The 15261-nt window shown below is 50.3% G+C and overlaps 1 protein-coding gene across 1 annotated transcript in view; it reads right to left on the reverse strand.

The window, feature by feature from the left end:
- myo9b (myosin IXB) overlaps positions 1-15261 on the reverse strand; it is a 183428-nt gene that overhangs the window by 24504 nt on the left and 143663 nt on the right. Inside the window, exons 29-33 of the mRNA XM_072483924.1 lie at positions 14539-14612; positions 14176-14368; positions 11434-11562; positions 3285-3390; positions 1073-1204 (exon numbers count right to left, since the gene is read on the reverse strand). Of these exons, the coding sequence (XP_072340025.1) occupies positions 1073-1204; positions 3285-3390; positions 11434-11562; positions 14176-14368; positions 14539-14612 (634 nt within the window). The remainder of the gene's footprint in view (positions 1-1072; positions 1205-3284; positions 3391-11433; positions 11563-14175; positions 14369-14538; positions 14613-15261) is intronic.

The raw sequence follows: 15261 nt of genomic DNA on the forward strand, positions 1-15261 counted from the left end.
GTCAGTACTGAGATACACACACAGTCAGTACTGAGATACACACACAGTCAGTGCTGAGACACACACACACAGTCAGTGCTGAGATACACACAGTCAGTGCTGAGATACACACACACACAGTGCTGTTACACAGTATCTCAGTACTGACTGTGTGTGACAGTCAGTACTGAGATACACACACACACAGTCAGTGCTGAGACACACACACAGTCAGTACTGAGATACACACACAGTCAGTGCTGAGATACACACACAGTCAGTGCTGAGACACACACACAGTCAGTGCTGAGACACACACACAGTCAGTGCTGAGATACACACACAGTCAGTGCTGAGATACACACACAGTCAGTGCTGAGATACACACACAGTCAGTGCTGAGATACACACACACAGTCAGTGCTGAGACACACACACACAGTCAGTGCTGAGACACACACACAGTCAGTGCTGAGATACACACACAGTCAGTGCTGAGACACACACACAGTCAGTACTGAGATACACACACAGTCAGTACTGAGATACACACACAGTCAGTGCTGAGACACACACACACAGTCAGTGCTGAGATACACACAGTCAGTGCTGAGATACACACACAGTCAGTGCTGAGACACACACACACAGTCAGTGCTGAGATACACACACAGTCAGTACTGAGATACACACACAGTCAGTGCTGAGACACACACACACAGTCAGTGCTGAGATACACACAGTCAGTGCTGAGATACACACACACACACAGTGCTGTTACACAGTATCTCAGTACTGACTGTGTGTGACAGTCAGTACTGAGATACACACACACACAGTCAGTGCTGAGACACACACACAGTCAGTACTGAGATACACACACAGGGTGAGATACACACACAGTCAGTGCTGAGGTACACACAGCCAGTGCTGAGATACAGAGTCAATGCTGAGATACACACACACACAGTCAGTGCTGAGACACTCCGTCCTGTTACAAACACACACAGGACTGGGACACTCAGTACTCGCTCTGTCTCTCTCTGAATGCAGTATTAGTTTCACATTGGAATAAGATCAGATGAAAACCCACATGGTTGTTTTGGAGACATCTTTCATACTTGTCAGCGGATCCGAGTTGTCTGGTGAACGGAGAATACATGGTGCAAAGACAATCGCCAGAGCGTTGGGAGACATGCGATTCATCTCTTCTAATACAGCCACTCTGAAACCAAGAGTACCATCATCGTAAGTGGACAGATTCTAACTATTCACAACAATACCAATAGGAGCAGAGAGTTCTGGGAATGGACAATGGTTCCATTGGGACTAATTAGGTGAAAGTTTGGTTCATTGTCGTTCTGTACAACGCCTTGCATCTACATTGTGCTTCCCCCAATGCACTTCGCAGAAGCTAATCAGTCCAAATGAATCCCAAGATCGAGGAGGAGATTTCAGGACAGGTGATCAAAGCTCAGTCAGAGGCAGATTTAAGTACAGCAGGGGTAGCTGAAGACATGGGACGGGATTCTCCGCTCGAGTTCATCCCGTCATCGCTGCAAGCTGGAACGGAGAATGTGGCGCTCAGCCAAACCTCCATCGACTGCAGCGGGACCCAGCCCCGTCGGCAGAACGGACAGAGGATGCCGGCCCTGGTCACCAATGGTACGGAAAGGGTCGGAGGTAGAGGAAGGTAGCATTCAGGATGGTGATAGTCAAATGGAGCTTGGTGCAAGCTGCGGGGTTTTGGATGTGCTCAAGTTTGCAGAGTGTGGAAAGTAGAGAGCTGACCAGAATATTGGAATATTAACGTTTAGGGAGTTTACAAAAGAGCAGGTGAGGGTTGGCAGCAGATGAGTCTGGGAAGGAGCTGAAACAGGATGATACTGTGGAAGCAGGAGGTGGTGACCTTGGTCAGATGCTCAGATCAGTGGCCAGGGAGGAAGATGAAATCAATTTCAAGAGAATGAAGTTTGTGGCAAGGGCCAAAGATGATGGCTGTGATGTTACCAACATTTAGCCGGAAGAATTTGCAACTTGTCCAAGGCACGGAGGTAGCAAGTTGAGAAAGTTGGGGGAGAGCCAGTGCCAGATATCACGAACGTACATGAGGAACCTGTCCCCATAGCTATCGATAAAGTCATTAACTGAGAACATATGGATGAAGAGAGGTCCAAGGGCCAATCCTTGAAGGATTCTGCTATAAGTTAAGTGTGGGAAGAGAAGCCATGGTTGGAGATGCCCTAGCTATGGAAACAAAGAAAAACAGTCCCACTGTACAGAGGGGCAATTTGGAAGGCAGGTCCTTTGGAATAATTGGGCGAAAGTTCTGTCCATTGAGGTGTTGATCATGGGAATAATTGGAAAGGAGTATGATTATAATCTATTGGGATTCTGTCCAATGGGATGAGATTGAGTGGGTTTGAATTCTGACTGCAGGAATGAATGGGAAGTAGTCACATTTGATTCACTGGGATTGTATCCAATAGGAATGAATGGGAAGAGTTTGGGTTGATTGGGGCAGCGGACACAGAGAGTCCGTTTTAACATGACCCAATCTCACATTTCCATATGCCTTTCACATCCTCAATGTTCCAAAGTGACTCAGAGCCAACAAAGTGGTTTAAAAAAAAAGTGTAGTCACTATTGTATTGCAGGGAAATGCTGTGTTATAGAATTGTTGAAAGCTGCACAGAACTCAATGAATCAAAGTATATTTCCGTTTTTATGAAATTATCAACAACTTGAATAAACAAATTCCCTGCCAAGCCAGGTGGCAGACTGCCCACTCATTGTCAAACAGCCTGGCACAGCTGGTGTCCAGTGTCCAGGGAGCCAACTCTCCCGGTTCTTCACGGACAGGGTCAGGATCCCAATGTGGGTGAACCCTGTTCACTCTCTGAGCATGGAAGGGCGAGGGGAGCTTGGGTTCCAATTGGCAGATCCTTAATAGGATGTAGAACTGATCATCTGGAAAATCACAGGTTCAATAGCAATCGTTATCCCTCCCCACCCACTGGAAATCTGACCTGCCATCCCACCCCCCTTAACCCCTCACCAAGTGTGAGCCCCCATTCTCCCCGCAACCCAGCCCCCCCCCCTCCCCCGCTGAGAGCATGGCCCCAACGGAGGGAGCGTGACCCCCACCCCCATTTTTCTCTGCACCATCTCTTTCCACTGCGAGAGCACAGGGAAATGAAAGCTTCTGGCCTGAGCGTTAAGGTTTGAATATTGACTTTGGTCAGGAGAAGCATGTTCTAAAGACCCCATTGCCGTGGTAACTCCATTTCCAGTGGTCTTCTTACTTGACGAGGTGGAAGATGAGGCGCTCCAGCGTGCAGTGAATGTGGCCTGGCAGCTGATCCAGGACACTGTAAACCGCTTGTATCTGTTCCTGTCTCCCTGGGTGTTCTGAAGAAAATTAAACAGCATAGAAATGAGAAGTGATACATTTTGCCAACAAGAAGGAAGCAGACGGGTTTTTTACGTGTGTCGGACCGCTCTGTTTAGAATGTTAAAATTTTAAAATGATAAATGCCTCAATAAAATGTTTTCTAAAAAAAAAGGAGGGAGAGGTAATATGAACCAACAATATCATGTTAAAGAGAACTTAGGAACAGGGAGACCTGGGGGTGTGCAGACACACAGCTGTGAAAGTAGCACAAGAAGTTAAGAAAATAGTTTAAGAAAGAATATGTAACCCTGGGTTTGAGAAATAGGGCACAAAAGGTAAAACGTCATGCCAGAGCTGGTTTAGCTCAGTGGGCTAGACAGCTGGTTTGTGCTGCAGAACAAGGCCAGCAGCGCGGGTTCAATCCCCGTACCAGCCGAGAATTCTGAATTCTCCCTCGGTGTCCCCGAACAGGCGCCGGAATGTGGCGACTAGGGGCTTTTCACAGTAACTTCATTGCAGCGTTAATGTAAGCCTACTTGTGACAATTAAAGATTATTTTATTTATAACCCTTTTTTACCTTTATAACCCACTGGTTACTCAATCGAGTATTTTGTTCAATTCTCTAATCGCACTTTAAGAAGGATGTTAAGACCTTGGACAGGGCAGAGGAGGTTTACTTGGAAGTGTTTAGAGTGACTGGAGGGTGGGTAACCAGAGGGACACAGATCCTTTTTTTTCCCCCAGAAAATATTTTATTGAGGCATTTATAATTTTAACAGTCTTAAGCAGAAAAATCCAACAAGGACAAAAAAAACCACAATAACATAGCCACCCCCCCTCACACACAGACCCCAATCAACATGGTCCATACAAACACACCACCTCACGGCCCTCCTCCATTGGTTTTCTTACCCTTGTGCATCACTTCCATGCCTCCCTCTTTTCCCCCCCCTCCTTGCTGACAGACTAATTTTCCTTAAAGAAGTCGCTGAACGGCTGCCACCTCCGGGCGAGCCCCTGTGACGAACCACTGAAGGCAAATTTGATATTCTCCAACCTGAGAAACCCCACCATGTCGCTTACCCATACCCCCGACTTCGGGGGCTCCGAGTCCCTCCATCCCAGCAGAATCCGTCTCCGGGCCACCAGGGAAGCAAAGGCCAAAACGTCGGCCTCTCTCTCCCCCCCACCCCCCCCTCCCCCCATCCCCCTGGGGCTCCCGGATCTTCCGACACTCCAAATATCGCCACCTCTAGACTCGGAGTTACCCTCCCTTCCAGGACCTCAGACATGACATCCGCGAATCCCTGCCAAAAGCCCCTCAACCTCGGACACGCCCAGAACATGTGCACATGATTCGCAGGACCCCCCCCCCCCCCCCCCCCGCACACCGCCCTCACCTGTCCTCCGCCTCCTCGAAGAACCTGCTCATACAGACCAGTCTAATGAGCCGCGTGGACCACCTTAAATTGGATCAGGCTAAGCCTGGCACACAACGAGGATGCACTGATTCTCCTCAGGGCCTCCTCCCAACTTCCAGCTCCCCTCCCAACTCTTCCCCCCACTTCCTCTTCACCTCTCCTATTGGAACCCCTTCCCATTCCATCAGCTCCTTATATATTCCTGAAACCTTCCCCTCCCCAACTCCTGTTTTTGACATCACCTTATCCGGTAGTCCCCCTAGTGGGAGGCGCGGGAAGCCCGGGACCAGCCTCTGAACAAAGTCCGGCACTTGCAAGTACCGGAACCCATTCTCACCTGGCAACTCAAACTCCGCCTCTAGCTCCGCCAAACTCGGGAAACCCTCCTCAATAAAAAGATCTCTGAATCTCTCGATCCCTGCCTGCTGCCACCTCCTAAAACCCCCGTCCAGCCCCCCGGAGCGAACCGGTGATTGTCACAGATAGGTGACCACACCAACGCCCCCTCCTGTCTCATGTGCTGCCTCCATTGTCCCCACGCCCTTAGGGCTGCCACTACCACTGGGGTGGTGGAGTACCAAGCCAGCGAGAACGGCCGTCAACAAAGCCTTCAGGCTCGTGCCCTTGCAAGATGCACCCTTGCCTGAATCGCAAAAACCTCACTCTTGACCACATTCAGTTTATAACCGGAGAACTGGCCATATTCCCCCAGTATCCCCATAATCCTTGCAATTCCTGCAAACGTGTCCATTATATAAAGGAGCAGATCGCCCGTATAGAGCAAGACCCTGTGTTCTACCCCCCCCTCGCACTATCCCCCCGCCAAACGTTCGATGTTCGCAGCGCCATTGCCAAAGGTTCTATGGCCAGGGCAAACAGTAGTGGGGAGAGTATTTTAGCCTGTGTCTGATCCAATCCGTCCTTGCGTTTGCCACCGGTGCCTGATAAAGCAACCGGACCCAATCCACAAATCCCTGCCCGAACCAAATCTTCCCAGGACCTCCCACAAATATTTCCTCTCCACCCGGTCAAAGGTCTTTTCTGCACCATGGCCACCACCACCTCGACCTCCGTAGGCATCATTATTACATTAAAGAGCCGCCTAATGTTGATCGCCTTAGCAAACCCCGTCTGGTCCTCCCCTATCACCCCTGGAACACAGTCCTCGATCCGTGTGACCAGGATCTTTGCCAACAATTTTGCATCCACATTTAGCAGGGAGATTGGCCTATACAACCCACATGTATCCGGATCTTTATCTCGTTTCAAGATAAGGGAAATCGACGACTGCAATAACGTTTAGGGGAACACTCCCAACTCCTTTGACGCATTGTAAGAATTTACCAAAAGGGGCCCCCAGCATTCTGGAAAACCTCTTATAGATCTCCACCAGGTATCCGTCCGGTCTCGCGGCTTTGCCCGATTGCATCATCCCCAACCCCGCCATTACCTCCCCGAGCCCGACTGGGGCACCCAGATCCTCCACCAACTCCTCATGTACCCTCGGGAACTCCAGCCCCCCCAGAAATCATTTCATCTCCTCCTCCATGGCTGGGGATTCCGACTTATACAACTTACTGTAAAACTCCCAAAACACATCATTCATCCAACCCGGTCCAGAATCACCTTCCCCTGTGTCCCTCGCTTTCCCTATCTCTCTCGTCGCCTCCTGTTTCCTCAACTGATGCACCAGCACCCTACTAGCTTTCTCCCCACATTCATAAACCGGCCCCTTACCCTCCTCAGCTGTCCCACCACCTTCCCTGTGGACAGGAGTCCAAATTCTAGTTGCGGTGTCTGGCGCTCTTTCAAAAGCCCGTCTTCCGGAGTCTCCGCATGTCAAAGAGCAAAGAACAAAGAAAAGTACAGCACACGTACAGGCCCTTCGGCCCTCCAAGCCCGTGCTGACCATGCTGCCTGTCTAAACTAAAATCATCTGCAATTCTGGGGTCCATATCCCTCTATTCCCATCCTATTCATGTATTTGTCAAGATGCCCCTTAAACGTCACTATTGTCCCTGCTTCCACCACCTCCTCCGGCAGCGAGTTCCAGGCACCCACTACCCTCTGTGTAAAAAACTTGCCTCGTACATCTACTCTAAACCTTGCCCCTCGCACCTTAAACCTATGCCCCCTAGTAATTGACCCCTCTACCCTGGGGAAAAGCCTCTGACTATCCACTCTGTCTATGCCCCTCATAATTTTGTAGACCTCTATCAAGTCGCCCCTCAATCTCTGTTGTTCCAGTGAGAACAAATCTCTCCTCATAGTTAATGCCCTCCATACTAGGCAACATCCTGGTAAATTTCTTCTGCGCCCTCTCTAAAGCCTCCACATCCTTCTGGTAGTGTGGTGACCAGAATTGAACACTATACTCCAACTGTGGCCTAACTAAGATTCTATACAGCTGCAACGTAACTTGCCAATTCTTATACTCGATGCCCCGGCCAATGAAGGCAAGCATGCCGTATGCCTTCTTGACTACCTTCTCCACCTGTGTTGCCCCTTTCAGTGACCTGTGGACCTGTACACCTAGATCTCTCTGACTGTCAATACTCTTGAGGGTTCTCCCATTCACTGTATATTCCCTACCTGTTTTAGACCTTCCAAAATGCATTACCTCACATTTGTCTGGATTAAACTCCATTTGCCATCTCTCCGCCCAAGTCTCCAAACGATCTAAATCCTGCCGTATCCTCTGACAGTCCTCATCGCTATCCGCAATTCCACCAATCTTTGTGTGGTCTGCAAACTTACTAATCAGACCAGTTACAATTTCCTCCAAATCATTTATATATACTACGAACAGCAAAGGCCCCAGCACTGATCCCTACGGAACACCACTTGTCACAGCCCTCCAATCAGAAAAGCCCTCCTGTCCACCTGTAAAATTTCACCTACCAGTCTCTTTAACTCCGCCTTCTCCTTCTGGGCCCAAATTGAGATGATTTCTCACCTGATAACTGCCTTCAATGCCTCCCAGACCACCCCCGCCAACACCTCACCTGTATCATTGCTATTAATGTATCCCCAAATGGCCTCCCTCACCTGCTCACACACCTCCTCCTCCGCTAATAGCCCCCACAGCCAACCTCCATTGCGGGCGCTGGGCCTTTCCTTTACTAACTTGTAAGTCCACCCAGTGCGGGGCGTGGTCTGACACCACTATTGTTGAATATTCAGCACCTCAGCCACAGTGTTTTGTCCAACACAAAGAAGTCTACCCGGGAATACACCTTATGCACATGGGAGTAGGACGAAAATTACTTACTCCTCCATCACCCAAATCTCCATGGATCGACCCCCCCCCATGTGCTCCATGGAGCTCCTTCGCCATAGCTGATACCTTCCCAGACCTAGAACCCTGTCTCATAAATTCCACATCGTCCCAGTTCGGGGCGTATATATTCAAATGTGTCTCCTGCAGCATGGCCACATCCGCCTTCAGTAACCTCAAGTACGCAAACACACGGGCCCTTTTGACTGGCCCATTCAGTCCCCGAACGCTGAACGTGACCAGTCTGGTCAAGGGGCCCCCCGCCCCTGCCGATCAGCCATAACCTCTCCTAGGCCAGTCTTCGGCCCACGTCCCGCACCTCCCCTGGCCCGCCCTCGGGCAACTACTGTCATCAACCCTCCTCCTCCTCCTCCACTTTGGACGTCCCCTCCCCGTCAGCAATATTTTCCAACCGCACCTCCCCACCCGATCCTCCCACTGACCTTCAGCTCACCCCCCACTGCGCTTCCGTGAACTAGCCCCCCCAGCTAGCCTGGCAGCCCCCGCCCATGGCGCCTAGCATGCTCCCCCCCATTGATTCCCCTCCCCCCCCACTCGAACCTTAGTGCAAACAATCAAGCCAAAGGATTGAATTTTGTTTATTGTCACGTGTACCAAGGTACAGTGAAAAGGGCAGCACGGTAGCATTGTGGATAGCACAATTGCTTCACAGCTCCAGGGTCCTAGGTTCGATTCCAGCTTGGGTAACTGTCTGTGCGGAGTCTGCACATCCTCCCAGTGTGTGCGTGGGTTTCCTCCGGGTGCTCCGGTTTCCTCCCACAGTCCAAAGATGTGCAGGTTAGGTGGATTGGCCATGATAAATTTCCCTTAGTGTCCAAAATTGCCCTTAGTGTTGGGTGGGGTTACTGGGTTATGGGGATAGGGTGGAGGTGTGGACCTTGGGTAGGGTGCTCTATCCAAGAGCCAGTGCAGACTCGATGGGCCGAATGGCCTCCTTCTGCACTGTAAATTCTATGATCTATAAAAGCATTTTTCTGCGAGCAGCTCAAGAGATCATTAAGTACATGAAAAGAAAAGGAAATAAAAGAAAATACATAATAGGGCAACACAAGGTACACAATGTAACTACATAACACCGGCATCAGGTGAAGCATACAGGGGTGTAGTAGGAATGAGGTCAGTCCATAAGCGGGTCGTTTAGGAGTCTAGTAACAGCGGGGAAGAAGCTGTTTTTGAGTCTGTTCGTGCGTGTTTTCAGACTTCTGTATCTCCTGCCCGATGGAAGAAGTTGGAAGAGTAAGCCGGGGTGGGGGAGGGGTCATTGATTATGCTGCTTGCTTTCCCCAGGCAGCGGGAGGTGTAGATGGAGACAATGAATGGGAGGCAGGTTCGTGTGATGGACTGGGCGGTGTTCACGACTCTCTGAAGTTTCTTGCGGTCCTGGGCCGAGCAGTTGCCATACCAGGCTGTGATGCAGCCCGATAGGATGCTTTCTATGGTTCATCTGCAAAAGTTGGTAAGAGTTAATGTGGACAGGACAAATTTCCTTAGTTTCCTGAGGAAGTATAGCCGCTGTTGTGCTTTCTTGGTGGTAGCGTCGACGTGGGTGGACCAGGAGAGATTTTTGGAGATGTGCACCCCTAGGAATTTGAAACTGCTAACCATCTCCATCTCGGCCCCGTTGATGCTGACAGGGGTGCGTACAGTACTTTGCTTCCTGAAGTCAATGACCAGCTCTTTAGTTTTGCCGGCATTGAGGGAGAGATTGTTGTCGCTGCACAACTCCACTAGGTTCTCTATCTCCCGCCTGTATTCTGACTTGTCGTTATTCGAGATCTGGCCCACTATGGTCGGATCGTCAGCAAACTTGCAGATGGAGTTCAAGAGGCAAGTAGTAAAAACAAACAAACAATCCCTCCCAAGGCCCAGGCACAGAGACCCACCCCTCATCCCTTAACAAAGAACGGTAAACAAACCTAAAGCTAAAAAACAGAAGAAAAAAAAAAGAACACCAAAAACAAAGTTTTTCGCAATACAGTTCATTCACTCCACTTCTTCTCCATGAAAGTTCAAAGTCCTCCTTCTCCTGCCAGTCCATTCTCTTTCACGAAGTCCACTGCCTCCTCCGCTGAGCCAAAGTATAACTCCCGGTCTCCATAGGTCACCCATAGGCGAGCCGGGTACAGTAGTCCGAACTTTGCGCCCTTCTTGTACAGGGCCGACTTGTGCCAGCTCTGCCCCCAGGTCCTGGTACACGGATATCGCCACCTTCCCAGGTGCAACGCCTCGTCTGCTTGGACCACCTCATGACATGCTCCTTATCAGGGGACCGATCCAACCGTAACACCATTGCCCTCGGCGGCTCTTCCCCGCCCCCCCCCCCCGGGGCTTGTGCATCAGCGCCCTGTGGGCTCGATCCATCTCTAACGGCCGGTCAAATGCACCTTCCCCAAGCAGCATCTCCAGAATTTTCCCGACGTACGCATCCGCATCCGTCCCTTCGCTCCCCTCCAGCAGACCCACGATCCGAATGTTCTGCCACGAGATCAGTTCTCCAGGTCCTCCACTTTCTCCAGCAGTCGCTTCCGCTGGTCTCCCATCAGTCCCATCTCGGCTGCCATCGAGGTGGACTGTTCCTCATGCTCCCCCGGCAGCTCCTCCAACCTTTGGATCGCCTGTCCCTGGGACGCCAGTCACGTCTCAACGCGGTCAACCACCGCCTTGATCGAGTCCACCGCCTGGGCCAGTTCCTGCAGACTTTTCTCTCGCTGTTGGGCGAACTTCCCTATCAAGAAGTTCTCAACTGCTCCATCGACCACTGAGCCGCAGGGCCGACTCTTGCCACTCCGCCATCTCCAGGTGCGTTGCCAGCACCTCACCCTTGTCAAACAAGTGGTTTGCTCTTTTTCGGGCACTTCTGGTCCCCCACTCCATAAACTAGGGGGTCGACCTCTTCTGCTCACACTTCTGCACCTGTTGTCCTTCAAAGTTCCTGCTGCAAACCAGGGTAACGGCCACGAAAAGACCGCCATGAGCGGGAGCCACCCACGGCCACGGCCGCCACCGGAAGCCAGAGGGACACAGATTCAAGAGGATCAGCGAAAGAACCAGGGGAGGAGGTGAATCTTTTTTTTTTTTTAAACACAGCAATTTGCTGAGATCTGGAAGGTGCTGCCTGAAAGGGCGGTGGAAGCAGATTCCATAGGAACTTTCCAAAGAGAACAAATAAATACTTGAAGAGGCAAACTTTGCAGGGGAGTGAGATTAATTTGACCGAGCTGGTAAGAGTTGGCACTGGGATGCTGGGCTGAATGGCCTATTCCGGTTCTGTAATTTCTATTATTCAGACCTCGGAAATGTGAAATACCCCAAATGAATAATACCAACTGCAGCGACTCACCAATAGCACGCAGGAAGTCACTGTACAGAGCAAAGGTCATCAGTGGGATCGGGATTTCACGGAGCCATTGCTTAAGCACGCCAGAGATCGCATGAATGTGGTACTTCTCCAAACCAACCGACGTAGGGCCTGAAACAGAGACACAAACATTTCAAACACACTGCGGTGTACACAGGGTTAGATACAGAGTAAACTCCTCAACACTGTCGCCATCAAACACTCCCAGGATAGGTACAGCACGGGGTTAGATACAGAGTAAAGCTCCCTCTACACTGTCCCCATCAAACACTCCCAGGACAGGTACAGCACGGGGTTAGATACAGAGTAAAGCTCCCTCTGCACTGTCCCCATCAAACACTCCCAGGACAGGTACAGCACGGGGTTAGATACAGAGTAAAGCTCTCTCTACACTGTCCCCATCAAACACTCCCAGGACAGGTACAGCATGGGGTTAGATACAGAGTAAAGCTCTCTCTACACTGTCCCCATCAAACACTCCCAGGACAGGTACAGCATGGGGTTAGATACAGAGTAAAGCTCCCTCTACACTGTCCCCATCAAACACTCCCAGGACAGGTACAGCACGGGGTTAGATACAGAGTAAAGCTCCCTCTACACTGTCCCCATCAAACACTCCCAGGACAGGTACAGCACGGGGTTAGATACAGAGTAAAGCTCCCTCTACACTGTCCCCATCAAACACTCCCAGGATAGGTACAGCACGGGGTTAGATACAGAGTAAAGCTCCCTCTACACAGTCCCCATCAAACACTCCCAGGACAGGTACAGCACGGGGTTAGATACAGAGTAAAGCTCCCTCTACACTGTCCCCATCAAACACTCCCAGGATAGGTACAGCACGGTGTTAGATACAGAGTAAAGCTCCCTCTACACTGTTCCCATCAAACACTCCCAGGACAGGTACAGCACAGGGTTAGATACAGAGTAAAGCTCCCTCTTCACTGTCCCCATCAAACACTCCTAGGACAGGTACAGCACGGGGTTAGATACAGAGTAAAGCTCTCTCTACACTGTCCCCATCAAACACTCCCAGGACAGGTACAGCACGGGGTTAGATACAGAGTAACGCTCTCTCTGCACTGTCCCCATCAAACACTCCCAGGATAGGTACAGCACGGGGTTAGATACAGAGTAAAGCTCCCTCTACACAGTCCCCATCAAACACTCCCAGGACAGGTACAGCACGGGGTTAGATACAGAGTAAAGCTCCCTCTACACTGTCCCCATCAAACACTCCCAGGATAGGTACAGCACGGTGTTAGATACAGAGTAAAGCTCCCTCTACACTGTTCCCATCAAACACTCCCAGGACAGGTACAGCACAGGGTTAGATACAGAGTAAAGCTCCCTCTTCACTGTCCCCATCAAACACTCCTAGGACAGGTACAGCACGGGGTTAGATACAGAGTAAAGCTCTCTCTACACTGTCCCCATCAAACACTCCCAGGACAGGTACAGCACGGGGTTAGATACAGAGTAACGCTCTCTCTGCACTGTCCCCATCAAACACTCCCAGAACAGGTACAGCACGGGGTTAGATACAGAGTAAAGCTCCTTCAACACTGTCCCCATCAAACACTCCCAGGACAGCAATGTCACAGAGTTAGACACTGAGTTAAACTTTCTTTTGCACCACTGTCTTTTGCATTGATGTACTGGGCTCTCTATCATTGAGGATGGGGATATTTATGGCACATCCTCCTCCAGTGAGTTATTTAATTGTCCAACACCATTCATGACTGCATTTGACAAGACTAGAGGGCTTAGATCTGATCCAATGGTTGTGGGATCACCAAGCTCTGTATATCTCTTTCTGCAGCTGCTGTGTGGCATGCAGGTAGTCCTGTGTTGTAGCTTCATTGACACCTGGTTTTAAAGGGGGGTGGCAATCAACAGGGGGTTTCCTTGCCCATGTTTGACCTGATGCCTTGAGACTACATGGGGTCCAGAGTCAATGTTGAGGACTCCCAGGACAACTCCCTCCCGACTGTATATCACTGTGCCACCACCTTTGTGGTGTCTAAGGTATAATTCTGTGAGTCTGTTGCTTGACTCGTCTATGATACAGCTCTCCCAATTTTGCCACAAGCGCCCCAGATGTTAGTACAGAGGGCTTTGCAGGGTCGATAGGGATGGGTTTGCCGTTGTCAGTTCCAGCACCTTAGATTGATGCCGGGTCAAACGTTCACCATGTTACCACCAACCATTACCCCGTCAAACAAAGTTTGTAGACTTTGCGGCGATTTGATAGAACTGAGTGTCTCACTCGGCCATTTCAGAGGGCAGATAAGAGTCAATCGCATTGCTATAGATCTGGGGTCACATGTAGGCCAGGCCAGGCAAGGATGGCAGATTTCCTTCCCTAAAGGACATCAGTAAACCAGTTGGTTTCTTACGACAACCGACAATAGTTTCATTAGACTTTCAGTTCCAGATTTATTAACTGAATCTAAATTTTACCAGCTGCCCTGGTGGGATTTGAACCTGTGTCCACAAAGCATTGGCCTAAACCTCTGGATTCCACTCCAGGGAGGTTACCACCACGTCACCGCTCCTCCTGACACACAAACAGAGTAAAGCTCCCTTACACTGTGGGGCTAAGGGTCTATTTGGTTGGTTCTCACTCGTGACCATTTCCTTACTGGGTGTACAAGTGGTGCTCATCACCAAGACACGCGGTAAGACTCTGAGACACAAAGCAACACAGGATCAATCACCCACCCTCTTCCAACCTCTGCCGTAACTCCTTCATCTTATTTGCTGCACCAGATTTCCGGTAAATCCCCTCAGTGTACAGTCCGTTCATTTCCACGTACTCCATGAGCACCTCCATCACCACAGGCACCGTCTGATTCTCGTCCGTCAGCGCACAGACCCGTACCCCGAAATGCGGCGACGTCCCCTCAAGGTCACTCTGACGAGAGAGAGAGAAGACGACAGTGAGTTTGGCAAGTGCGGCCACAGCTGTGATAGTGCCACGTGGCCCTGGTGTGGGCCTGGCATGATGATGGTCTGATGGCAGTCGCAATGCAGTGACCACCCCTGCAGCTGAGTTCAACCATGCACCCCATTTAAATAACTCACCTTTCTGTTGCTGTCTGTTTGGCAGGGGTATTGGATCTTCATCAGGCACTTCTTGTGACACGTCAATTTGCAGGCTAGGAACAGAAGGAAACAGATTGTTTAGCTGGGTCGATCCTGAATACTGACCAGTCCAAAATATCCAGCAGTGCCCGAGGAGCTCTTCCCATGGTACCTCTGTTGGGACTGAAACAAACTTTCAGCCAACTTGTTTCAATCTTCCTCGCAACAGAAATAGAATTGGCCCCACTGCATCAGCTAATGAGTTGGCAGGATTTTAAAAAAATTATGCAAGTGACACCAAATGGACTCTTCAAACTGCAGCAAAATCTCCCAATGAAAGCAGGATTGTTTTACGAACAAAATTCATCGAGTGGAGGATAATAATAACCTTTATTATTGTCACAAGTAGGCTTACATTAACACTGCAATGAAGTTACTGTGAAACGCCCCTAGTCGCCACACTCCGGCGCCTGTTCGGGTATACAGAGGGAGAATTCAGAATGTCCAATTCATCTAACAGCACGTCTTTCGGGACTTGTGGGAGGAAATTGGAGCACCCGGAGGAAACCCACGCAGACACGGGGAGTACGTGCAGACTCCGCACAGACAGTGACCCAAGCCGGGAATCGAACCTGGGACCCTGGTGCTGCTGTGAAGCAACAGTGCTAACCACTGTGCTACCGTGCCGTCCACAAATAGTTACACAATATAAATCAATCACAG

Source organism: Scyliorhinus torazame, chromosome 18, assembly GCF_047496885.1.
Source record: "Scyliorhinus torazame isolate Kashiwa2021f chromosome 18, sScyTor2.1, whole genome shotgun sequence".
NCBI classification, from domain to species: Eukaryota; Metazoa; Chordata; class Chondrichthyes; order Carcharhiniformes; family Scyliorhinidae; genus Scyliorhinus; species Scyliorhinus torazame.